General features: G+C 42.7%; 2 protein-coding genes and 2 long non-coding RNA genes across 7 annotated transcripts in view; 3 read left to right on the top strand and 1 right to left on the bottom strand.

Moving 5' to 3' along the window:
• HGSNAT (heparan-alpha-glucosaminide N-acetyltransferase) overlaps positions 1-6248 on the top strand; it is a 52313-nt gene extending 46065 nt beyond the window's left edge. For all 3 annotated transcript variants that reach the window (XM_042934696.1, XM_042934695.1, XM_042934697.1), the window contains exons 14-18: positions 401-487; positions 2683-2760; positions 3379-3449; positions 3545-3657; positions 4384-6248. In XM_042934696.1, the coding sequence (XP_042790630.1) occupies positions 401-487; positions 2683-2760; positions 3379-3449; positions 3545-3657; positions 4384-4565 (531 nt within the window). In that variant the 3' untranslated portion in view covers positions 4566-6248. The remainder of the gene's footprint in view (positions 1-400; positions 488-2682; positions 2761-3378; positions 3450-3544; positions 3658-4383) is intronic.
• A 4152-nt stretch (positions 6249-10400) lies between these two features.
• On the top strand, positions 10401-15143 carry LOC122217562. Its single transcript, XR_006201581.1, has 3 exons — positions 10401-10599; positions 13335-13593; positions 14978-15143. It is a non-coding gene; the product is annotated as an uncharacterized LOC122217562 (long non-coding RNA).
• INTS10 (integrator complex subunit 10) overlaps positions 10959-25753 on the bottom strand; it is a 32664-nt gene continuing 17869 nt past the window's right edge. Inside the window, exons 13-18 of one of the 2 annotated variants that reach the window (XM_042934694.1) lie at positions 24478-24586; positions 19219-19298; positions 17739-17901; positions 16589-16682; positions 13560-13637; positions 10959-11361 (exon numbers count right to left, since the gene is read on the bottom strand). In XM_042934694.1, coding sequence (XP_042790628.1) covers positions 11205-11361; positions 13560-13637; positions 16589-16682; positions 17739-17901; positions 19219-19298; positions 24478-24586 — 681 coding nt within the window. In that variant the 3' untranslated portion in view covers positions 10959-11204. The remainder of the gene's footprint in view (positions 11362-13559; positions 13638-16588; positions 16683-17738; positions 17902-19218; positions 19299-24477; positions 24587-25753) is intronic. The other variant, XM_042934693.1, reaches the window with a different exon arrangement.
• On the top strand, positions 17853-18924 carry LOC122217563. The gene is made up of 2 exons (XR_006201582.1): positions 17853-17950; positions 18675-18924. It is a non-coding gene; the product is annotated as an uncharacterized LOC122217563 (long non-coding RNA).

Raw genomic sequence — 25753 nt, 5'->3', positions numbered from 1 at the left:
TTTTAAATGTTAATTTGCCATAAGAGAAGTTAGGAAAGAACATCTTTTTGATGTTACAGTAGGGTTGACCAGGTTGAATAAGCCTAACAGTTATGAAGGTATTATGCACAGTTTTGGAACTGGGCGGGGAAGCATTGTGTCCCAGGGCACTTGAGGTTCAAGTGGCTGCTCTGGACCACAGCTTGTCCCTGGGCTCTGTGTTCCTTCTGGTGTCACACACCCCACACTTTGTCACCCAGAAGTATTCTGCCTGTAATCCCCACAAATTGGCAGTGAATTTCTGCAGCAAAAACAAAAAACATTGAATTCTGGAGTGTACTCAAGTTTGTATTTAGTCTCTGAGTTGTTTGTGTGCGTTTCATGGTCAGTGGGTTCTGCCTTCTTTTTCTGCTTTGTTAAGGTGCTTTATCACACCGAGGTGGCCTACGATCCAGAGGGAATCTTAGGGACCATCAACTCCATTGTAATGGCATTTTTAGGAGTTCAGGTATTTGTTTATTTTATATAGCTTATGATTATTGATTCATCACTAATTCAAAAACTGTTTCATTAAGTAACTGGAAACATATCTTCTGTGGTATAATACATTCTGTTTATATATGACAAATGGTCAAAACTAGAATTTGCTAAAATTTAGCACATTGAAATAATTCCGTGTAATTCCTATATGCTTCCCCAGATTCTCATTATTTATGTGGCTTATCTTAGCAATAGAAGCACAGCAGTTTGTGGGTAAAAAGGTTTTCCTGCTGGAGTGTACTGGCACTTGGCACATTTCTTTCATGTATACTTTGTATGGTTTCAGGTTATGCATATTTTATGCCAGAGTCAATATAGGTGGTTCTTGGTGTATCTTATGTGCAATTTTGTTAAAATTCTGAACAGCCTAGACTTTTATCCCCTAATGTTCTCCTTATTGATGTTTGAAACTATTGTTTGAGCAGAATTAACTGGAAGAGGAAGAAGCCTGTAAAGCAGCACTAATGGAATGTTCCGTGACAATGAAAATGTTTTTTATGTCCATATGGCTTTTACCTTGAAATGTGGTATACGAGCATGACTGAGGAACTGAATTTTTAATTAAATTAAATTAAGTTTTATTATTAAATTTTTAAAATGTTTACTTTGACAGAGAGAGAGAGAGAGAAAGCATGAGCAGGGGAGGGGCAGAGAGACAGGGAGAGAGGGAGAATCCCAGCAGGCTCTGTGCTGTTAGCTGTCAGCATGGAGCCTGATGCGGGGCTCAAACTCATGAACCATGAGTGAGATCATGACCTGAGCCAAAATCAAGAGTCGGATGCTTAACTGACCGAGCCACCCAGACATCCCATGTTTTATTCTTTTTTAAAATGTTTATTTATTTTGAGAGAGAGAGAGAGGAAGGGAGCGAGCACACATGAGTGGGGGAGGAACAGAGAGAGGGAGGGAGAGAGAGAATCCCAAGCAGGCTCCGTGTTACCAGCACAGAGCCTGATGTGGGGCTTGATTCCACGAACTGCGAGATCATGACCTGATGAGCCGAAATCAAGAATACGATGCTCAACCGACTGAGCCACCTAGGCACCCCTAAATTTCATTTAATTTTAAATAATTTAAATTTAATTTCAAATAGGCTCATGAGGCTAGTGGCTCCCATATTGGATGGTGCAGGTCTAAAGCATATACATTTTGGTGATTTCATATTTAGAAACACTGCTTTATACTTATCTCTGTTGCACTTTATGGTTCACAGTGGGTACTTTTACATACGTTCATTTAATCCCTGCGTTTGCTCTTGAGGTAAGTCTATGCCTGTGGGAGCAGCCTTGGATAGGGTTCAGAGCTCACACCTGGGTCCACACCACCTGGGTCTGAACCGCATTCCACCACTTTCTAGCTGGGTAGCCTCCAGCACATCCATCCTTCTGTGCTCCAGCAGCATCTACCTCATGACGGTGTTGAGAGGATTAAATAAGCTAATTTATGTACAATTCTAAGAACTGACATATAGAAAACATTCATAAATTTTAGCTTAATTACAGATTATTATGAATATTTTCTTATCCTTTTATGCTTTCAGAAGTTATTTCCTAATTTCAGGGAGTTTTTATGCAAAGTCCAGATTGTACTGTTTCTAAAGTGTTTCTCTGCCTCTAGTTCCACCCTGCCCCCTTCTGTACTGCTGCCAGAATGGGCCATCTGGCAGGCCATCAGAGCTTGTCCCTTGTTACTAGTTTTTTGGAGGTGGGAGGGGGGGTAGGGGAATGACTTTCCTCAGCTCCCTCTCACCTATGGGAGAAAGCCTGTGCCTCACAGAGAGACCCACAAGCCCACCTGCCTACCATCTTCCCGCCCATCCCAACCCTCTAGCCTTTGACAATCACCTGCAGCTCAGGGACACATGCTCTTTCAGCCATTTGACATGCTTCTGTGCATGCTGTTCCATTCTGCCCAGATGCCCTTCCTGCTCTGCAGTCGTAGCCTCAACCTGATGGCACTTCCTCTCTGGCATTTCCTCCACTCCCGAGTTGTCCCCTGTGCCTTGGTGTCTAGTTGTCTAGGGCAGGGGTGACGTTCCATCCCTCTTGGTAATCCCAGCATCTAGCAGTGTGCTTGGCAGACAAGTGATTAGGACAGTGGATGAACATGAAATACGAATACACCTTAAGCAGGTCTCTTGGTCATCTGTGTTTTCCTCTCCAGGCAGGAAAAATACTCTTGTATTACAAGGACCAGACCAAAGACATACTGATCAGATTCACTGCCTGGTGTTGTTTTCTAGTAAGTAACCTATGTTCCTCATTGAAATTCCTTCCACACGTATATTTCAAAGAAATAAAATGTTTAGCAGCAACGGATAGCAGCTATCACCACATCACAGTAGCTGTGTTCTTCACTAGAGTAATGGAGAGAAACAAATCTTTATACCTAAACTCTCAGGTTAATTTTCTTAGCCTAATGTCTTTATAAATAAGAGTGTTTGCTGTCAACCAGCTGGCCAGGAATGCCTGAGGAAGTGGTGTGGGTTCTGGTGGGGAGCCAGACCAGAAAGACCAGGCAGACAGCACATTTCCAAAGGTCCGCTTCCAGATCTCCAGGTGGCAGAGTTGAAAGTTTGGCTGTTTGTTTTATCCCTCATGTTTCCTCTCTAATTTATCAATTACTTTACCTTCAACTCAGAAGAATGCTTTGGAGATGTTTTTAAGAATATTTTTTTGAGAATATCTTTAGCTATGCATCTTGAAAATATTTTTCCAGTTAAAAGAATAAAATATAAAACACAATTTTCAGCCCTCCTTAAGCAATTAATGTATTTTCCAGTTTTGAAACACAGTGGTTTTTTGGAGATAATATAAAAAACTAACGTTCTCCCTCCTCCCCCCCCCCCCCCCATTTCAGGGGCTTATTTCTATTGCTTTGACGAAAATTTCTGAAAATGAAGGCTTTATTCCAATAAACAAAAATCTGTGGTAGGTACAGAAAACCATGTCATTTTCATGTGGGTTGGTCCTGCTGATACTGGATGCGTTCCTCGGGAGCCTGAAACACCCCGTTCACCTCATAGGTCCATTTCCTATGTCACCACACTGAGCTCCTTTGCCTTCTTCATCCTGCTTATCCTGTACCCTATTGTGGACGTGAAGGGACTGTGGACAGGGACCCCGTTCTTCTACCCAGGTAAGTCACCCAGAGTCGATGATGGCAACCAAGTGGGTCAGCCCAGAGATGCTGAGCACGCCCAGTGCTACGTCCCTGGGCCCCCGGCCTCAGTGGCAGATTTCCAAGATGCAGGCTGAGGGAGAAAGCAGCCGGGGCCACACTGTCCCAGGCCACGTGCAGGACGTCCTTGGCCTGTACTGATGCCGTCCACCCATTTTATCTGTTTAGATTGTGGGGGCATAACCAAGCTCCACTTGTTTCTTCAGGAAATGCCAAGTTACGGAGCATCAGAAACCATCCAGGGCATATTAGCCAGCTTCTGATGCTTCAGCAATGGGGCCATGCTTGCCTTCTGAGTGTAAATATACTACCTTACAGATTACGCATAAGAAATATCAAGAGATAAACAGAATGGTTTCCATGCAGTTCTACTTGAAGACTCACTTTAGCCCTTTGATTCTTGTAATAGTTACATTTTTCTAACCCTAGAAAATAGAAGTTCATAATTTTGGCTCTCCTGGCAGATTTAGTATTCATGGGTTACACTGTCATAAATATTTTCTATTTTTGATCGAGCTTACATGTAATAGTATCTAAGATACACATCATGTATTTTTGGCAGTAGCCAATAATGTAGGTGCAAGCTTTTTGGTTTTTTTCACTGAACCCAAGTCAAATTTCCAGAATTAAGTAGATGATCAGATGTGGCTCAGGAAAGCCTTACCTTGTGCATCTCTCCTCCAGGAATGAATTCTATTCTGGTGTACGTTGGCCACGAGGTGTTTGAGAACTACTTCCCCTTCCAGTGGAAGCTGGGGGACAACCAGTCACACAAAGAGCATCTAACTCAGAACATAGTCGCCTCTGCACTTTGGGTGCTCATTGCCTACATTCTCTATAAAAAGAAGGTTTTTTGGAAAATCTGACAGCTCCCACCCAGATGTGTTGCTGGCAGACTCTAGTGGGCCTGGGGGATGTGTTGAAGCAGCCTTTATTAGAGGGAACCATTAATTAAAAATCGATAGGATGTGTGTTTCCAGATGATGGGGAAGAACCCGATGTACTCTGGCTGGTTTACTGTGACACAGCTGTTCATCAGAACCCTGCCTGGATATTTGGGACTTCTGTATTTGCAATGGAGTTGTCTTTTTTTCTCCATCTTCTATGTAAATGTATTTAGAACCTCATTCTGAGGATTTCTCATATAACTTTCCAACAGGGAATTACCGTGGGCATTTTGCGTCTGTGACGGATAAAACAACGTAAAGTCTAATTTGTATTGACCTTGTTTTCCTGCAAACGGCCTTTCCACATGCACACGTGCCAACCAAGAATACCATCATTTCTGTTGCGGCTGACTGTGAGGCTTATCGAATATGAGGTGTAGTAATGTAGCCTAATATTTTCTGGTTAAGTGCACTTTAATATTTCAAGAGAGAGTAATTTCCTTTTCAGCTCTGCAAGGCATTGCTGGTCCAAAAAATGCCTTTCTATCAGAAGCCATTCTCTCCTGTTCCCCACTTGAAAAAGAAGTTAAAATATAAATGTGTTATTCCCAGTCACTCTTGCTCCTAGTTCCCTACTTACGTACCTGTTTGTCTGTCTGTCTACCCATCTATCTGTCTTTCTGTGTGTCAGATGGTAGCTGGCACCCAGGGTACAGTTGTGGCAGAGAGAAAACACACTGTCTTGCTTGTGGTGCCAGTTCCACCATCCTTGCCATGTGAGATGCCAGCAAGTCTTGTGGCCTCTCAGGGCCTCGGTTTCCTCATTTGTGAAATGAGGGAGAAAGTGATGACCTCTCTGGTCCCTTCCAGCTCTTAGGCTCAGTGAGGCAGGATACATCGATCGTTTTTCTGAAATCCTTAGGAAAATAATTTTATTACAGAAAACTTCAAAATAAGTGATAATGAAAAGGTTAAAAAACTCTCATTGGAGTAAATCTTTTCAGAATGACCCTCCACAGTGGAGGCAAGCAACTTTCCTGCTTGGAATCCTAACACCGAAGACATGGTTTCTCAGGAGTGAAGACAGGAGAGCACGCAAAGGGAAACAGCACGTTTCATATGACGCATCATCATGCTTCTGACTTTTCTGGGAGAGTTCCGTATAGAAGGAAAGGTGGAACAGGTTGTACTTCGCGTGGTGACCCGGGGCCACCTCCACGGGGCTGTGGCTGTTGCCACTGACAGACAGCTGTCTGGCTGGTGTTCCAGCTTGGACCTCTACCCCGGACCCTCAACTCCACTGTAACGGCCCGCTGGACCCTCCGCCTGGACGCCCGCCAGCACCCATCCTCCCTTCTTCCCGCCTCTCTTCCCACATTCAGACTTTTCATCTGGATTTTCCTAGCTCGTGGATGGGTCTCTTTGTCTCTAGGTATGAAACTCCGTCACATTTCACCCCCTTTACCTCCTTTATCTCCGTTTTCCATATTTAGCCATTCTCCTCTCTTGTCACTTCCATCCCATCTTCCATCCGAAAAGCCTGCATTCTCACTGTGGCTGCCTTGTTACTCTAATCCGGGCTCTTGTAATCATTTGTTTTTAAACCTCTTTTTATATATTTTGAGAAAGGGAGAGACAGCATGTGAGCGGGGGAGGGGCAGAGAGAGAGGGAGACACAGAATCTGAAGCAGGCTCCAGGCTCTGAGCTGTCAGCACAGAGCCCCATGTGGGGCTCAAACCCATGAACCTCAAGATCATGACCTGAGCTGAAGGTGGACATTTAGCCGATTGAGCCACCCAGTTGCCCCTATAATTATTTTTAAACGGGCCTCCTCCTTCAGCCCTTCCCTCTGTAAAGTCGCTATCCATTGCCTCTAAATTAAGCTTTATAAAGCAGAGCTTGAGTAAGATCACCTCTGCAACAGCTTTGCCTGGCATTATGTATAGAACCACCCTCAGGGGAGCCCACACAGCTTCCAGACACATCTTCCAGCCACCTGTCCCATGCCGGGCCCACCCTCCTCCTCCCGCCTCAGCACTTAGCACCTCCCGCTTCTGACTTTGGAGTCTTCTGGTTTATTTTTTTCCCCTTAATTTGCTCCCGTGTACACCTGACCTGTAGACCCCCTACTTCTAAGGCAACTTCTCTAATCTCATATTTTCACCCAAAAGTAGTATTTTCTTCCTCTCATAATACTCTGCTGGGATCAATCCCATGGCATTTTATCGCTTTCTGCCTCGTATGATGGTTCCTTGTGTACATGTCTAATTTCCCGCACTAGACTGTGAGCTTAAGGGCAAGAATTATGTCTTGTTCATCTGCGTATTCCTCCTGGTGCAAACACAGTGCCTCGTACTTAGGCGCTAAATAAACATTTATTAAAGCAAAGCAATGGTGGTGGTTTTTTTGACAGTATTTTAAATGCTGATAAAATGAGTGTGTGTGGTGTGCCCCATGAAAATGTTCATGGAGCTAATGCGTACAGGGACAGATACTGAGGAAAGCTGCCGCTCCCCTTCTCTTGCAGTGAGCCACCGCACATGGTCACGGTGTGTCATCATCCCAAATCGCAGCAAGCAGAGCTAGTTGGGCCTCTCCAGATGAGTTATCCAGAAGCATTTCTTGAATGGGGGAGCATTTCAGGGGGTATGGAACCGGAAGGACCAGGTAGTCCTGATTCAGCCTGCTTGCAAGGAAAACTTACCTCACGGAAGGCCTGAGGTGGGCTGGCTCCTGCACACTTCCCGGAGCTCAGCCAGCTCACTTCACTGTGAGGGAAGTCACAGCACGACTCCTAAGATACCTGACGCCTTGCTATTGTCAAGCCAAGGTGGTTTTCCCTCTGGTAAGGCATTAACATTATGACTGAAGGGGGTTCCTGGAGAAATGGTAAACTCTGTATTTGCCTCAGTTATTTGTCAATGGGCTGCAGGTTATGATGAAATTTAATTTTACCTGTCATTTCCTTCTTGCCTTTGTTCCCCACATCACTATGGAGGGGTGATGTTGAGGCTCCAGGAAACTGAGTCGATAGGTTTCTGGAGGTGGCTGTTGATAAAATTGCCTTTTAAATCTTGTAATTTACCAAGCAAGATACTTGTAAATTGGGACTCATGTCCTGTAAGACTGTGATCCCTATCAGTTGGCCATTTGTTTTCTTTCCTCTCCTTTGTCCTGGGGCAGCCAGAAGTGCCTGAGGAGTTATCACACACATCCCACCTGGCAGGGGAGACGGGGCAGTGTGCTAGCCTGCACTTTGTCCTTAGCCCACCCCTTGCTCCCTCATTATCTAATTGTGTAATGTCAAGACACTGCCGTTGGCAAAAGATGCCATTATCTTGCTGGCTTTCCTTTGCCTGCAAAGAATTCCATCCAAAGTGCGGGCTGTGAGGACAGCTGGCCTCACTCCCAGCTAGTGGTGAGCACACGGCTTCCCAGTGTCCCATTACCATTTTGGGTTCTGGTGGAATTCTGTCCTATTGGAGCTTTCTGTATAGAAATCAGTTCTGTGGGTTTGTTATGCCCAGAATTCGTGATCCCCAAATACCTCCAGGGAGCCGAGACTGATGTAAAAGCAAAAGAGCCTTTATGCGAGCTAGCTCGAGCTCAATCCCCTACCTGCACTGACTCAGCAGTGAGATACCAGGGAGAGAGCGCGAGTTTCAAAAGGACAAAGGTTTTATTGGGGCCTAGGGGCAGTTGGTGAGGTAATGGCTATGGCCTCAGCCGATTGGCTGGAGAAGGGTCCGAGTCCTGTTAGGCAGGTGAGGCTGGGGTTACTCAAGGGGAGGAGGTGTGGTCAAGGTGAAGGACACAGAACAAGATGGAGTCGGCAGGCGTAGGCCCGCCCTTTCAGGTTTCCCACCTTTTATGGCTGTTCTTATATTTGCTGTGGTTTGTAGCCATGCCCTTCTACTTCGATACAGGAGGTAGTTTTCCTTCTGATATTTAATTGAACTCCAAAGGTGGTTCAGCTTGTGAACTGGTCCCTCCGTCTAGCCAAATCCGGCCTGTGTCAGCTCTGCGCAGGTACAGTTTGTATCAGTTTAACATATCCCAGGTGATGCCCGTCCCAGGTCAAAGAGAAAGCCAGCTAATGAGCTGAGGGCAGACTAATACTACTGCAGTAGGGGCTGGTGTGAACTGAAATCGTTTCCTGGAAAAAAAGGCTGGAGACGTTAAAGGCTGGGTGTGCGGGAAAGCCACCGAGGGCGTGATGGGGTCGGTGTGACTGTCTGGATTTGAGTTGGTGCTTCTTGTGATGGGAGGTGGTGGTGCCAAGTGCAAAGTGCCCGCCTAAGTGAGGCCCTTTTTCTCCTGGATATTTACATTTCAGAGACAGCTCTGGGTGGTAGTTTTACATCTCAAAGGGCAGCGGATTTATAATTGCCAGCTTTCTAAAAATAACTGCCCTGGGGGGGGGGGGGGGGGTTGTTCAGAGACCTATCTGCTCACCATATTTTGGCTGGAACATGTTTTGGCTGCAGCTTTCTCAGGCAGGCATTTTAAGGGGGGCCTACGTCACCCTGGGTCCATGGACTTATGGACCAGCTGCTAGAAGCTGTCCTGGAGTTGGGTTTGGATGGGTCCTCATGTGCCAGAGGTCTGCAGCCTCCTCCTGGCCCCTGCCTTGTCTGCAAACTTGATCTGAGTTTCCGTTTTACTCTATGGCGTTTCCCCTGCAATTCTTCACACAGGAGGGGCACCACTGAATTATAAAAGATGATTGGTTCTTTTTTATACCTACACATTTGGGTATCAGAAAGTCTTGTTTTCATGTATACTGCCCCCAAACACTGATCTGAGTAAGGATTATAAAACCAAAAGGTAAGAGTGTTTAATTTGAAAGCTGTTTTGGGTCCAACACACTCCTCGATAAAAACAGGATGGTTTATATATTTGTAATCAACATATTAAATTGGCAAAAACTTTTAAAACGAGCTGGGGGAATATTTTCTGAAAGCAGATGTCTATTAAACCACTTTACTGATTTTAATACAGTTGACCTGTAGCAGGATTCTTGCACAGGGAGTCGTGACACAGAAGTTTTTCTTTCCAGGAAGCAACTTTATTCCTGCCAGCACCATTCAGTTGGGTTCCTACCCAAAGAACTGAGTCCCGAACACCACATGGCATAGTTTTTATGTATTTTTTACTTCTTTGTCTCCCATATTTGGTAACACAAAAACATGTAGTCTGATTAAGTGGTCTCATGTTACAAGGTCCCTGAGGGATGTGGTCAAGTAATAGAATAGCAAGGTTGTCTTGAGGTTTTTTTTTTTCTTCTTTAGGGAGGGGACCCTACCACAGACCCCTGAACAACAAAGGTTTGAAAAGCACGGGTCCATTTATACATGGGCTTTTTACAGCACAGTACTGTAAATGTATTTTTTTATGATTTCCTTAACATTTTCTTTAGCCTCTTTTAAGTTTATCTTAGAGAGCGAGAGAGAGCGCATGCAAGCAAGGGTGAACAGGGGAAGGGCAGAGAGAGAGGGAGAGAAAGAATCCCAAGCAGGCTCCCAGATGCAGGGCTTGAACTCACAAACCATGAGATTATGACCTGGGCTGAAATCAAGAGTCAGACGCTTAACAGACTGAGCCACCCAGGCACCCCTCTAGCATACTTTAAGAATATAGTATGTAGTACATATAATATACAAAAGACGTGCTAACGGTTTATGTTATCAGTAAGGCTTCTAGTCGACAGTAGGCTATTAGATAAGTTTTGGAGGAGTCAAAAGTTGTATGTGGATTTCGACTGTGCAGTGAGTGGGGGGCATGCCAGCACCCTCAGGGGCCCCCTACATCGATCAAGGGTCAACTGTGTATCTAAAATTTTTAATGCACATAACTGAATAACTTCTTAGCCTTTCATTCTTAGCCCCTAGAAACAATATTTGTCTGATGTTTACCTGACATACTTCAGGACAGCAAAAGAAGGAGATAAACCTGAGAGCTAACACTTGCCGAGCACTTGGGACAGTTGTTCATCCACAGATTTCACAAGAGGTAACACTTCTTCACAGCTGTGAGGGGAGTGCCTGAGGCACAGAGTTAGCCTGTCCCAGAGTGGGGGGTGGGGGGGTTGGGGAAGGGCAGGAAAGGGCTGGGAGTCAGGGGCTAGGTGGAAGGGAGGAGGTGCCTCGCCCCCCCACTGGCTGCTCCTTCACTGGAAGTTTACTCAGGTTCATTTTGGCACAAAAGTTTTCGGTATTAAAACTTCCTGAATGAAAAGGTCTGAAAAGTATTTTGATATGTAATACCTACCAAAGCCTAACTACGGAAAAGAAAACCTTGAGGTCATGAATACTATCCCTTTAAGTAAAGTACACTCTTCAGAATCTCACAAGAACTGAAATAAATTTTTAAAAGCCCCAAATTTAGAATGACTTTTATTTACAAAACAGGTTCTTTTGTTTTACAAAACTTACAAAAATGACTTAAAAATAGAAATAGCTTCTTAGGCTCTTGGGAACTACTTTTAAGCAACAAGGAGTCAGAACTCAGATGGTTTTCTTCTAAGAGTTGTAACAGCAACATTTATGAATGCTTTATCGCTTCACAAAAAAATCACACGGCTCTGCGCTGCCTTCCTCTGGTGGAAAGGGCTCTGGTCAGGCCAGAGTCTGAAGGAGCAAGATCTTCTCGTTGATGCAGAACCTGTGTAGCACCACCATCAAGTTCTCACCACAGCGGGACACCTGACGCTCCATGGCCAGGCGGAAGTCCTCCTTCACGCCCTTGGTGATGCCCCGAGTGACTGTGTGGTGCCTGAGGGCAGCGACAGGGAAACAGGTGGACACCACAGTTAGTGCCGGCATCACCGGTCAGTGTTTCTGGGGCAGGAGTAAAACCTGACTGAAATCTACGTATAAGTAAAACATTTAAAAAAGGAAGAAAAGCCCTAACCAAACAACCCCCCCTGCCCATTCCTTCTCAGAAACTTAAAACTAGACAGACATTTCCCCATTCCATTAAAGTCTCTTTTAAACACCCAAACATCCAGTAAAGTGCCACCCTCTTTGCTTCTGAACTCTTGCAGGTCTGATGCTAACGCATCCCTGTGCTGACTTGTGCACAGTTCTGTTACTCTGGGCCGCCTGGGTCCAGTCCACGTGGCCACACAGCTCCTGTCCGGACAGGCCAGCCGAGTGCAGAGGCAGCAGCAGGGAGGAGGGAGAGCAGAATAAGCCAGTCACCACACTGAGCTCGGGCCTGGGGCGCTGTGATAAGGCTCAGAGAGGCCAGGGGCTTGTACACAGCCACTGTGGTTCCAAGCGGGTCTCTCTCCCGGTGATGCCAGAACAGGACAGCTCCGCTAAGTGCTGAGCCCACCCAGACTCGGTCTGTGTGAGAAGCAGCGGGAGGAGCTGGAGGTCCCAAGACAAGAGTCTGGCAGCGGTGGGAAGAGAGAAGCAAAACCGCCAAAGAACAGCCAGTGGCCTGCAAAAGCCTACTGGGGACCAGATGCGGTCCACGCGCTCAGGAGGCGTGCACCTTTGTGGAAGGCTCAGTGGGAGCGCACGCAAAGTGTCTAGCTACGCCCGGAAGTTGTGCTGCAGAGAAGGAGCTCACAAAGGAAATCCCACAAAATCCCAGAAAACTTAAGGCACCAAAATGAAGAAAGGAAAAGAAAACTCTAGCAAAACTCAATGGGTTCAGTTAAGAGGAGAGGAGTTTTAACTACCAGGTGAGTAATGTAGTAGGTGTAGACCAATAGAAGGCACCTCCATTCCCCGTGTCTCTACTGCCTCACTTCCCTCAGACACACTAACAGGGATTTTAACTTAGCTTTTTATACACTGGCCAAAATAAAACTGTTGAAACCACTCTAAAATGTTCCTGATTTTTTAAAACTTGTATTATCATATAAAATAAAATACAACAGAAGTCAAAAAGTTACAATGCAACAGAAGTAAAAACAAAACTAGGCTCTGTCAGGCTAGCAAAGATATTACAGGACACTCTACAATGCCCGGCATTTTAAAGAACTATACAGTAAAACAGCAGCAGTGCCATGGAGAAAACACAGGGTCCTTTGTGGACATTTTCAGTGAAGTTGGCTGGTTCACTCAGTATTAAGGGCACAGTGTCAGTGAGGCTGAGGCCATGAGTCACACTGGGAATAGACATGGACCCATTTCAGCAGCCCTGAGATCCTCTTTTCTGCGTCTCAGACTGCAACCCCAAATGGGAGCCAACCCACTGACCACCCGGAAGTTACTGGTATTTGCAGACAGCAAACTAACAGGCTTTGAAAGCTCAAAGCAAATTCTTCCCTTAACACCAGTAAAAATGTAATAAAATGTGTATCCTGCTGATGGCTCAATGGCATTGTTTCTACATATAAAGCAGTGCAACTCAATTATATTTCTATCAGAGTCTCTATTCCTCTGGTAAGTTTGGATGAAGATGAGAATTAGTTAGCTTTTGTAGTTTAAGGGCCGGATAAATCAGCTAATAAAGGCAGCATTCCAAATATTTTCAATTTAGAAAGGGAAGGTCTGAAAATCAGTATCAGTGGCAGGGAAATAGTGTGCTAAGGCCCAGTTAGACCAGAACATCAACAATGGTCACTAAGATGAAAAATCCACAAATAAAAATTTATTTAAAATAAGCTTCAGCATCCTTACATATTTATGAATGAATGCCTTATGTTTTATCAAAAGAGATAACACAGTCTAGTGCCTAACCTAATGTGCACTTTAACACAGTTTTTTAATATAACTTCCATTTTTTTCCAGATCCATAATGATTTTTAAATTGAACACAAAAACACTGGCAACTTATGGAAAAAAATAAGAAATGTTACAATATTACAACCAGATGGTTTGCCAAGGAATGCAGAACAAATTAAAAAAATAAATAAAGCATGAAAAAGAGCACTGAGGCACAGAGAGCTGAAAACCATGGGCAGTACAACATGTGGACAAAACGCACACTATGAGCAGGTGTTTTCCACTTGGTACCTGTCAGCAGTCTGTATGCTGGGCTGAAGCACAGGTAAGAATTCCTGCTGCAGTAACCCCATGGGAGGGCTAGAAGGCCTTTAAAAAACAGCAAACAGCAGCATTCAAACACCCACACCGACTCACCCTGCACTGCAAAAACAACACGCCAGAGAAAATGCACAAGACTGGAACAGACTATGCAGAAACCCTTGAACTTCCAGAGGGCCCCTGGCAACAGTGGTGTCTTGGGGGAGGACGGGAGAAACTAGCAGCCTTCTCCCTGCACCTGCTGCTGGGGCATGTCCAGAGCATCTTGTTCCGGGGCCCCGAGCTCAGCCCACTCAACATCTGGTGTAAAAGCCACCGAGGAAGAGGATGGCGGGATGCAACTGAACAGCAGTGGGGCTAACACGTGAGAAGACACATTTCAAATCCAGCCTCCTTCACTCTCCACTCTGCTCAGGCCCCCGCCAATCCCACTGATAAACCTGGGGATTGCTGGTAACCATCGTTGCCAGGACTGAAGCCTCCAACTGAAGAGGCACTTCCAAGAGGCCTAGAGGGGCTGGCAACGTGTTTGATAAAGAAAGGTTGAGCCTGAATTTCAAAAAGTATTGAGAAAAGGAATAGATGGGGGCAAAAAAAAGTCTGGGACCCATGGCTTTGCAGAATTTCATAACAAAGATTTAGTGCACAGGACACTGTTTTTCCATTTTCATCTAGTCTAATGCCAACTAAGAGACTGCAAATATCAGCATAGAAATAGTTCTCTATTTTAAAATATGTAACGACAGAATGTCTATGTAATGAATAAAGGGCTTATTCCTTCTGTTGGTCAGGCCCCGGGTGCCCTCAGCATCGGTACTGTCACCACTTGGCATCTGAGCAGGCCAGGATGGACTCACAATCTTACCCAAGGGGAGGGCTGTATACTGCTCTCAACACCTCTGCTACTCAGCTGGAGGCACCCCACAAAGATCTGTGATGGCTTCAGAGAATTTGTTTGGAACCCAAAGGGAAAAGGAATATAGATAGTTTTACTCAAGATTCAAATCCTAGCCCCCTTAGACGAGCTCTCTGGCTTTCACAGCATCCTTCTCCTGATGTAGTTTATGGGTAATTTGAAACGCAGGTTTCAAATGAACTTTGAGATTCACACAGCAAAGACTGGGCAAATTCCTACAAGAAATACGGCTAAGTAACAATCCCTATTCCTGCTTCCACGATGATAGAACAGCAGGCTTACCAAGAGGCTTAATGGTCTTCAACAGGGAGTTAGAAGAAATTGAAGTTTATAGTGACCAAGGTGGGGGAGCACGGAATTATCTCTCAAAGCCTAGACACGCATGCTGCGCATCCCTACCTTACTCTAAACAACCCTTTACAATGAGATCATCTGGGCGCTGAAAAGCCCCTGCTTTCGTTCCTTGTCCTAGGGGTTTCTGCAGGTAACCAGGTCACTGTTCAGCACCATACAAACTGCCTACAGAAGAAAGGTTCAGTATAATGAAATTTGAGATCCAACTGTTGATTTTTTAACAGCCCGTTCCCTCACATCTCCACAAATGGTTAAGCATTATCTGAAGTGAGAGATCACCTGTAAGTATAACCCTAAGTAAATGGAGTTGATGCTACTAAGGCTGTCTCCAGATTACGGTGATTTGGATGGTGAGTGTTACTGTGAATTAACTAAAAACCTATTAATAATAGATACGTTTTGTATATCCAGCCTCAAAACCTAGGAATCTTTTAAGCCCACAAAAGGGGTTACCTAAGCTCCCATATCAAAAAAGTCATCTTTATTCTCAAACACTGTTAAGAGTATTTTAATGATGCAATTATTTTCCCCATAATTCTTAGTTGTAGTCTTGCAGAAGAGAATGGAGAGAGGAAGAGGAGCATGTCCAGACCGGCTCACCTAAGCATCCTACTGTATAAAGGTCTTGTGTTTTTAAAAAAGAGCATTTTGTTCTGTTATTTTAGATATTTAGAATATTTATTAATAATATTTACAAGATGAAGGACAAAAACCCCATTTAATCTCCTCTCATTCTTTAGAATGGATTCCACAAGACCCTTTTCTCAACAGGAGTAATGTTTGCTATGCCCCAAATTACTGAGGTGATACATATCCAGAATGAGCATCTCATACTTCCCTCTCAACATCTCTAAGGCTCTACAAAGATAGAACAAGATGTGAATTTTTGCTCTCAATAACTGAAAACTTGTTCATGTCACAATTGAGAGAAAAAGGAAAATGTTTTCAGCCTTAGTAACACTCCCTTCTCACTCAGGGCTCAGTCTCTTGCAGTGACTCTGACAATGACTCACAGCCATGCTGAGTATGCAGGACGCAAAGGAGGAAGTATGAAAATAAAACTACACGTGGCATTTACAGCACAGAGGATATATTATCCAAACTACAATGAGTATTGAAGGATAGAAGCAAGATTTATGAGCTATTTAAAAATCATAAATGGTCACTAACTTTATCTAGGGGTGGGAGGGCATGCCTGAGACCAGGCACCCCACCATTATTTCTTGGGGCAGGTGTGTTTTGTGTGGGGGCACTAGACCCAGCTACTGTCCCTTGTGCTATGTAAGCAATTACTGCTTAGAAAGGCTTCAAATAAACACTGAAATCCAAGTATAGTTTCTAAATAAAGTCTGTAGTTTTCCCTAATCCAATACAACTTTAATTACACATGACTCTTCTTAATTAAAAACATCTATGTCTAACCAGAAATTTATAGGGTTACCCTGTCAATTTTGGAAAGGAAAAGATAATCATGAATGAGACTTCTGTTTAGCGAAAAGGTTTCAAAAGTGACAGAGGTACCCCAATTTGAACAACGTTTTACTGGAAATGTACTTAAGGAAACACCAAGTTTCAGAAGGTACCCAGAATCAACTCTACTCTCAAAAACAGAGACCAGGTTTGGATTCCTTTCTATTACATTTCTGAAAGATACAGGAACTTATAAATACTTCCTACAAGCACACAAAAGGTGAGCACTTAGCACAGAAGAGCAAGACAGCATGCTTACTTGATCAGCATTCCTTGATTGGGTAGTAATTCCAGATGGATTTTCCCACCTTCTTGAGTTCTTAAGTAGGCGAATTCCTCCAGCATATCAATATCTGCAGGCCAGATTCAGGTTAACCACATGTAGAAACAAGGTGCCCTGCTCTCTGAGATGTGGAACAGGCTTGCAGTGACTGCGTAACTTGCCCATGGCCAACCCGCTAACTAGAGTCAGTACTGGAACCCGGGTCTGTCTTGTTGCCAAATTAGTGATTCTTATACCAACCAAACCACCTCATTAAGATAAATTTATTTCTCATACAGATGCTAATAAAGACATTCTGTATGGTCATAACAGCAAAATCTGTTTTTGGTTTTTTTTTTTTAAGTAGGCTTCACGCTCAGCACGGAGCCCCACGTAGGGCTTGAACTCACAATCCTGAGATCAAGACCTGGGCTGAAATCAACAGTGGGACGCTTAACTAACTGAGCCACCCAGGCACCCCAGCAAAATCTTTTGTTTTCTTAGTAAGAAATGAAAGTGGCAGTGGTGTAGTGGTGTTGTATCCCTGAAAATAGTTAAGAAATCCTGCTCTAGGCGCTTGGACAAAGACAGCACATTCCTTACACCATAGGTGGTCTTTCCCTAGGAAGAGTATGAAATACAACACTTCCTCCCTAGTGTCAAAACAACTGCTGGGCTACACGCATGTTTGGTGGGGACTCAGTGGCAGCTGTAACAGCTGTGACATGGTGCTCTAACAGCTGACCCCCGGGGGACAGTCAGGGCCCTAAGTGAGGCCCAAGGAGGCCCTCTGCCAATAGATGAAGGCCAATGAACTGTTATATTCTATGGCCTCACAGCCAATCTGGGCCTGTCAGGAACCTGAAGGCTATTAATTTAGGCATCCTGGGTATCTTCCCAGAAGCCGCTGCAAGTGGAAAATGTATTTGGGCTACTAATATTCCTGATTCATTGCATCACCTCTGTGAAGCCTTTTATGACTCTCATGAGACCAACTGCCACAGTCCCATTTTTAATCACCATTCTGTCTTTCTTTCCCCCAGAGAAAACCATTATTTCTACCTAGAATGGTTGATTTCTTGTACCATGTGTTAATTCTATAAAAAAAAAGTCAGAATTTCTTATGCTTAAATAAGAAAAAGGATACTTGTAACATAATTGAAAAAATTCTCATATTGGAAATTTCCTTGTTGGCAAATCTTATTGACAGCTTTCAAGAAGAGATTCTCTCCCCGTGGCCACTCTTGCTGAAGCAAGACGATCACATGCCCCAGTGCCATGTCGTCCCTGCTGTCTGTGAAAGCTCGCAGCTGCAAGACAAGGATTTGTGCAGACACAGAAGGAAAAGGAAATCATGGGGTGATCTTAAATATGTCAAATATCACTTCCTTAAAAAATGCTGCTATATGGGGCACCTGGGTGGGTCAGTTGGTAGAGTGTCTTACTTTGGCTCAGGTCATGATTTTGTAGTTCGTGGGTTTGAGGCCCGCGCTGGGTTCTGTGCTGACAGCTCAGAGGCTGCAGCCTGCTTTGGATTCTGTGTCTCCCTCTCTCTCTGCCCTCCCCTGCTTGCACTCTGTCTCTCTCTCAAAATCAAGATTAAAAAAAAATGCTGCTGTATGAAAATGTGTGATATCAAGAACAAAACAGAATACCCGCTTGCTATGCAAACATCACAACTGCCTTCTGATGGGGGTGGGTCCTAACCAAAGAAACCTCGGTTCCCTCTGTGCTGTGAACAAGGTCTCTGGCAGCGCACTCCGTGAGCATTGTGATGGGAGCTGGATGTGCATGGTGGGCTGGAAGCTTAGTCTTTGGGAAAAGGGCAACAGAAGTTGAGTCGTTCTGTATATCAGAGAGAGGAATTTGGGGATTTCTTTTAAGGGGACGGTTGTGGGCCAGGGTGGGCAAGAAGCCTTGTAGGAGAGGAGGGTGTGAGGAGAACATGGACTGGGGAGAAGAAAGGCACTGAGCAACAAAGAAGGAAGCAGGTGTGTGAACTGGAGAAACGGCAAAAGAACTTTTTGTTCTAAATGAGCAGCGAGGCTTCAAATCACACTTCAAATGGTTTCTGTCTCCCCAGGTGATTCTGACCATGAGTTAAATCCGGGAATTATGGCCCTAAAGCAGAGACCCAATACTGCTGTTCTCCTGCTCACAAGCCTTGGTGAAATGCAGGCCGAGGCTCCGCTCCACCTGCAGCCACAGGCCTAGTGTTCTTCCGACAATCTTTAAACTGGCCCAGTGGTCATCTGGTGGTGGTCATCCTAATGCCTGGAATGCTTTTACCCCCCACATCTTTAGGAGATAATAAACTCACATCCCTCTACGAACCCAATGGCATTTGTATTCTCTTCTTCTAGCCAATACATTCTGACATACGTTAATGCATAAAGTATTTACTGAACATCACTATGGGCAAGGATATTTGCATAACTGTCCCACTATTCTTTGTAAACTGCTCAAGGATGGGGGTCATCTCCTACTCATTAGTGCCTAGTACAGTTCACAACTAGTATTTGTCAATTCCTAGCTCATGTAATCTCCCCACTACACCAGGTCACTCTAGATCATCACAGCAATGTTCCAAATTAAATTTCTTTCATGCCAATCAACTTTCAGCTTACCTTAAAACAAGCTAACATTAAATGCAGGCAGTACGGCATGATGGCCTTACTGGTACAAGGCAGAAGCTTCAGGTCTGAACCTAATAAAAAGTCCACAATATGTTTGTTATTATTGAAGAAAACAGCTTTGAAAAGCAAATGTTTAAGACTTTTTCCAGAAAAAAAAAGATAAGCAACAGTCATATGACTTCAAATATAGTTAAACCATGATTATATGTAGTGATGATGAAATTGGTTTTTTGAAGGGTCTCTGGATTTCACTTATCAATCTTCTTTCCTAACCCTGCTTAAATACTTTTTAAAAAACATTTCAAATGTATAGAAAATTACATAAAGAATATTACAAATACCACTGTGATCAACACTCAGCTCTATAAAATGTTAACATTTTGCTTTAAAGATTTTATATAAAATATCACAAATTCAGTTGAAGCCTCCTGTGTACCTTTTTAGACCATGTCCTCTTCCATCACCCTAATGTAACTATTATCCTGAATGTGATGTTTTTCATTTCTATGCAACAACAAAGAAGAAAGTTTTGCAAGTGTTCAGTTTACTATATAAATGGCATCATATTATATGCATCCTTCTGAAAACGGTTTTTGGTACTAATACCTATAGTTCTAGCTGACAGTTTTTACTCTTTATGTATTATTCTGCTATTTACATATGCCACAATTAATTTATCCATTCTTTTATGGGGGACACTGAGCTATCCAATTTTTCACTATTACAAACAATGCTGAAATAAACATTCTTATATACATTTTCTTGTGCACTTGTGGAAAAAAAACTTCAGGCAATAATTTTCCAACCAAGACCTTAATCCTTTCCTTTATGGTGTATGCTCTTTATATCCTAAATCCTTCTCTACCCTGAGGACAAAAGTAGCAAGAAATAATGGAGATGTTATGCGCACATATTTACACATGTTTATGTATCTAAAACAAAAGGTTCATTGAACAAAGGGTTCAATTTAGCCTTTGTACAGGAGATGCACTCATTTTAATGATACTATTAGACTCTATGTCATTAAAAAAGAAAACATTTGTTTGAAATTCATGACCCAGTGGGTAAGGACCCAAGTTGGAAAGGCACTGATCTAAGAAATTTAACTAGAAGAGGTATACAACTAGGTAATGAGATGTTCAACTGCAACAGCTAAATTGGTCTCCAAAGTGTTGGTGTGAGTTTATATACCTTCCAGAAGCAGACAGGCAATGTGTGTATTCATATCCTGGTAACCAGGGTTGCTACTTTCTAATCCCTGCATTCTGATGTGTGTGAAATGGTAGCTTACTGTTTTAATCTGAAGTCCCCATATTGCTAATAGGTTAAAAGTTTTCTTTTTTTTTTTTTTAAAGTTGAACCTATGAACCCACAAGATCATGACCCGAGCCAAAATCAAGGGTCGGATGCTTAACTGACTGAGCCACCAAGGGGCTCTGAGCGTTTTTTCAAATAGTTTGTGGCCATTTGGATTTCTGCTTCTGTGAATCTGTTCGTATTCTTTGCCTGTTTTTCTGTGAGGGGTTGGTTGGTTGTTTCTCACTGGTTTGAAGGAGCTGTTTCAAAATTCTGGATGCTCACTTTTTGTTGATTCTGTGTGCTGGACAATTTTCTTACAGTCCATGGCTTAGCCTTTCACTTTGATGACACTATCTTTCATTGGTATTTTAATTTTACTGGGACTAAATTTATGTTGTATGCTTTCTGTAGCCTAAATCCTTCTCCACCTAGAAGGCACAAAGAATCTTTTCTGTATTTTCTTCTAAAAGTTTGGAAGTTTTAGTTTCCATTTTTAAATCTTAAAATTTAAAGAATTTTTGTGTAGTGTGAAGGAGGGATCACATTTCTGTTGTTTTTACATTTGGATCAATTATCCCAGCACCACTGATTAGATAAATTCACTCTTCCTCCACTTAATTGCAATACCACGTGCTTCTTGGTTCTCTATTCCATCAGTCAATCTCTATGCCAATACTACACTATCTTTATTACTATAGCTTTAAAATAAGTCTTGATGTCAGCTAGGTCCAGTCTTACCCACTAGACCTGCTTCTGTTTCACAGAGATACTTAATTTTCAAGGGGTCTGGGCTATTTCTTTCTTTCTTTTTTTTTTTTAAGTCTCCCAAGTACCTTAGAGAGCTTCAATAATGATCAAAATTGTCATGCTTTTGTCTTCTAGGAAATTTTTAGTGTCTTAATAAATCTACCTACTAGTCGCAAAGACCTTTTCTTATAAAAAATGTTATCGTTTTAACTTTTCCATTTAGTCTCAGCCCCATCTCAGCTTTCCTTTCTCCAAAGAATTACTCTGGTGTCTTCACTAAAAATCACCTGACCATATTTGTGTGGGTCTCTCTGGGTTCTCCATTCTTCTGCCCATACTGTTTGGATAACTGTAGCTTTACTCAAAAGTCTTGCTATCAGGGGGCGCCTGGGTGGCTCAGTCAGTTGAGTGGCTGACTTTAGCTCAGGTCATGATCTCACAGCTCATGAATTTGAGCCCCACATTGGGCTCTGTGCTGACAGCTCAGAGCCTGGGGCCTGCTTTGCATTCCGTGTCTCCCTTTCTCTCTGCCCCTCTCTTGCTCGCACTCTTTCTCTCTCTCAAAAATAAATAAACATTAAAAAAAAAAAAAGTCTTGCTATCAGGTAGGGTAAGTTGCCCAGTTTTGTTAGTCTTTTTCAAAACTGTTTTGGCTATTCTAGGTTGCACTTCTATATAGATTTTAGAATCAAGCTTGTCTAGGGGCACCTAGGTGGCTCAGTCAGTTGAGCATCTAGCTCTTGGTTTTGGCTCAGGTCATGATCTCATGGTTCTTAAGTTCAAGCCCCGCGTCAGGCTCTGTGCTAACAGTGCAGAGCCTACTTGGAATTCTCTCTCTCTCTGCCCCTCCCCTTCTCTCAAAATAAAGAAATAAAAAAAAAAAAAAAAAGTCTGATGGGATTTTAATTGGGATTGCATTGAATCTGTACACACATTTGAGGAGGACCAGAACCCTAAAACATTGGAGTCTTCTGATCTATGAACATGATTTTGCATACTTTTCAATACATTTATCCCTAAGTATTTTATGTTTTTTGATATTATTCTATTTGGAGATTCCTTAGACTTTTCTTTTCTTTTTTTTTTTTTTTTTTGTTTTAACTTTAGCTATTTTGAGAGAGTGAGAGAGAGAAAGAGAGAGGGAGAGAGGGAGGGAGAGAGGGAGGGAGGGAGAGAGGGAGAGAGAGAGAGAGGGAGGGAGGGAGAGAGGGAGAGAGAGAGAGAGAGAGGGAGAGAGAGAGAGGGAGAGAGGGAGAGAGAGAGAGGGAGAGAGGGAGAGAGAGAGAGAGATCACACACGTGAGTAGGAGAGTGGCAGAGAGGGAGAGACAGAATCCCAAGCAGGCTCTGCGCTATTAGTGCAGGGCCTGATTCAGGGCTCAGTCTCACCAACTTAAGATCACGACCTGAGCCGAAATCTAGAGTCAGACACTTAACTGACTGAGCCACCCAGGCACCCCCCTTAGGTTTTTCTAACATAGCCACATACGTTGCTGCAAATAAAGGCAGTCATATCTGTGAATGAAGATAACTATTTTTCAACCTTTATACCTTTCCTTTTCTGCCTATTGTACTGGCTAGAATCTCTAGTATGTTTAATTGAAGTGGTAAGAGGAGATAGATACTCTTATTAAATTGTTGCTGATCTTGGGGAAAGCATTTGATATTTCATAGTTAAGTACGATGTTGAGGAACATGTTTCTAGTTTGCTAAGATTTTTTAATAATTATGAATAAATGCAAACATAACTGCATAAATGCATATAGATACATTTCTATCTGCATCTATTAAGAAAATTATGATTTTTCTCCTTTAATATATTAAAGTGGTAATATTACAGGGACTGATTTTCCTATGTTAAACCACTTTTGCATTCCCAGTATACTTGGATATGTATTACCCTTCTTATATACTGCTGTATTCTATTTGCTAAGAGTTTGAGGATTTTAGAATCTATGTTTATGATGGATACTGGCCTTTAATGTTCTCTTCTGGTAATGCTCTTACACGATTTTGCTTTTAGGGTTATGTTGGCCTTAAAAACTGAATTGGGAAGTGTTCTCTTTTACTCTATTTTCTCAGAGTATGTGTAAGATTGGTGTTACTTCTTCCTAAGTGCTTGACAGAATTCATCAGTGAAGCCATTCAGATCTGCAGTCTTGTGGGAAGGTTTTTGATAACAAATATAATTTCTTTGATAGATGTAGGAACATTTATATTTTCTATTTGATCTGTGTCAGTTTTGATTAGTTGTGTTTTTCAAGGAATTTTTCCATTTCATTAAGTTGTTGAATTTATTGGCATAAAGTCATTAATAATTTATTCTCCTAGTGTCCTTTTGATTTCAGTAGGATCTGTAGTGACATTCCTGCTATTGGTAATTTGTGCTCTCTTCCTGATCAATCTTGTTAGGAGTTTATCAATTTTATTTTTTTTTCAAAAAACCCAACTTTTAGCTTCATTAATTTCCTCTATTTCATTTTCTATTACATTGATTTCTACCACTAAAATTATTTCCTGTCTTCTATTTTCTTTGGGTTTAACTTGCTTATCTTTTTCTAACTTCTTTTTTTTATTTAAGTTTATTTATTTTTGAGAGAGAGAGAGAGAGAGAGAGAGAGAGAGAGAGAGAGAATATGAAAGAGAATGAGAACACAAGTGGGGGAGGGGCAGAGAGAGAGAATCCCAAGCAGGCTCTGTTCTGTCAATGCAGAACCTGATGCGGGGCTCTAACTCACAAACGGTAAGATTATGACCTGAGCCTAAATCAAGAGTTGGACGCTTAACTGTCTGAGCCACCCAAGCGCCCCTCTTTTTCTAATTTCTAAGTATTACAACTAAATTTATATAGTTTTACAATCAATGTGCTACTTGAGGTGAAGCTCAAAATAGCCTACAAGCGATATGCCAGGAAACACTTCTTAACGAATCATCTGCAAATTTTCCGAGAATTGATAAAGATAGGAAAAGGAATTATCAGATATTCTTCAGAGATAACAAACTCAGGAAGTGAAGAGAATTTTGGAAGAAAGATTTGCAGCTGCTTATGAAATCAGTGCCAAGGACAAGCTTGGCAAGGGATTAACTTTTTATATAGTCTGTCAAACCCTGCAGATCATGTATCATCTCATCAGGAATTGTAAAGAATTTTCCAGCCTTGGGTAAAGCCATTTTTACAAAATAAGAATAAAACTTGTCACTGTACCTTTTCTAAATTTGGGCTTTATTTTTGAGGGTTCTTCCTGTGATTTGCCTCCATCTTGAATGGGGAGTACCATGTAGCACATCAAATCAAGGACTTTTTCGCATGTCATCTAAAGAAGATCAGATGAAAAGGTACTAATCTGAAATTTTCTCACCGGAAGTAAATCAACATAACAACTAACACACTTATAGCATACAACAGGGCAACGTGTGTACATGTAGGTCTACGGTGCGGCCTCAAATTTTTAAATTTTTTTTTAAAGTTTTATTTTTATTTCTGAGAGAGAGAAAGAGCACAAGTTGGGCAGGGTCAGAGACAGAGAGAGAGACAGAATCTGAAGCAGGCTCCAGGCTCTGAGCTGTCAGCACAGAGCCTGATGCAGAGTTCGAACTCACAAACCACAAGATCATGACCTGAGCTGAAGTCAGACGCTTAACTGACTGAGCAACCCAGGCACCCCTCAAGACTATTTATGGGACCATCACTGTTTGCTCAACAGCAAACGTAGAAAAAGTAAGATTAAATATAGGTACTAGACTTTTGAGGGAATAATAACTCCTTCTTTGCTGGTAAAACAAAAGAACAAAAATTAAAAATTAGTCAAGTATTACCTAAACTACCTATGTGTTTAACAGCACAGTGGCATCCAAAGGAAGAATATCCCAGTCTTAAAGACATTTACTACCTCAATGAAGAGAAAAGTCAACAAAATGGGACACAGAGTAGTGGATTAAATGGTATGATCTAGAGCATAATTTAAAATGAAGGAGAAATATATACAAGCTAAACTAGCTGGAAACAGTTTATGTAGGAAGGTTACCTTCACCAAGTCTTAAAGGGGGGCAATGATTTGAAATGTGGAAAAGAGAAAAAAGCAGTTTCAGAGGAGAGAAAGATGTGGGGAAGGGCTGGGTATTGTTTAAGTAAAAGGAGGGTGTGGTTTAGGAAATACACAAAACTGGTCAGAAGCTGCACTGGTGCTGAGGGAAGCCTCAAGTGCCACACTGAGCAGGCTGGTCTCCATCCACAGACAGTAAGCCATCACCTACGGTCTACCTGTCCAATTCTAATGTTAACAACTAGATTCCATTTAGGGAGCATATTCTATGTGTCAGGCACAACCCTCTCATTATCCTCATTCTACAGATGAGGAAGTGCAGTGTTAAACCCATGCCTCTTAACCTTTTTCATGTCTTGGCACATTCAGAAAATATCTGTAAGGCTGCTCAGAGCTGGCAGTACTAACCTGGAGGCTCCAGCTGCCTTAAGCCACTAA

The sequence above is a fragment of the Panthera leo genome, chromosome B1, assembly GCF_018350215.1.
Source record: "Panthera leo isolate Ple1 chromosome B1, P.leo_Ple1_pat1.1, whole genome shotgun sequence".
In the NCBI taxonomy this organism is placed as follows: domain Eukaryota; kingdom Metazoa; phylum Chordata; class Mammalia; order Carnivora; family Felidae; genus Panthera; species Panthera leo.
This window is presented reverse-complemented; position numbering and strand designations above follow the sequence as displayed.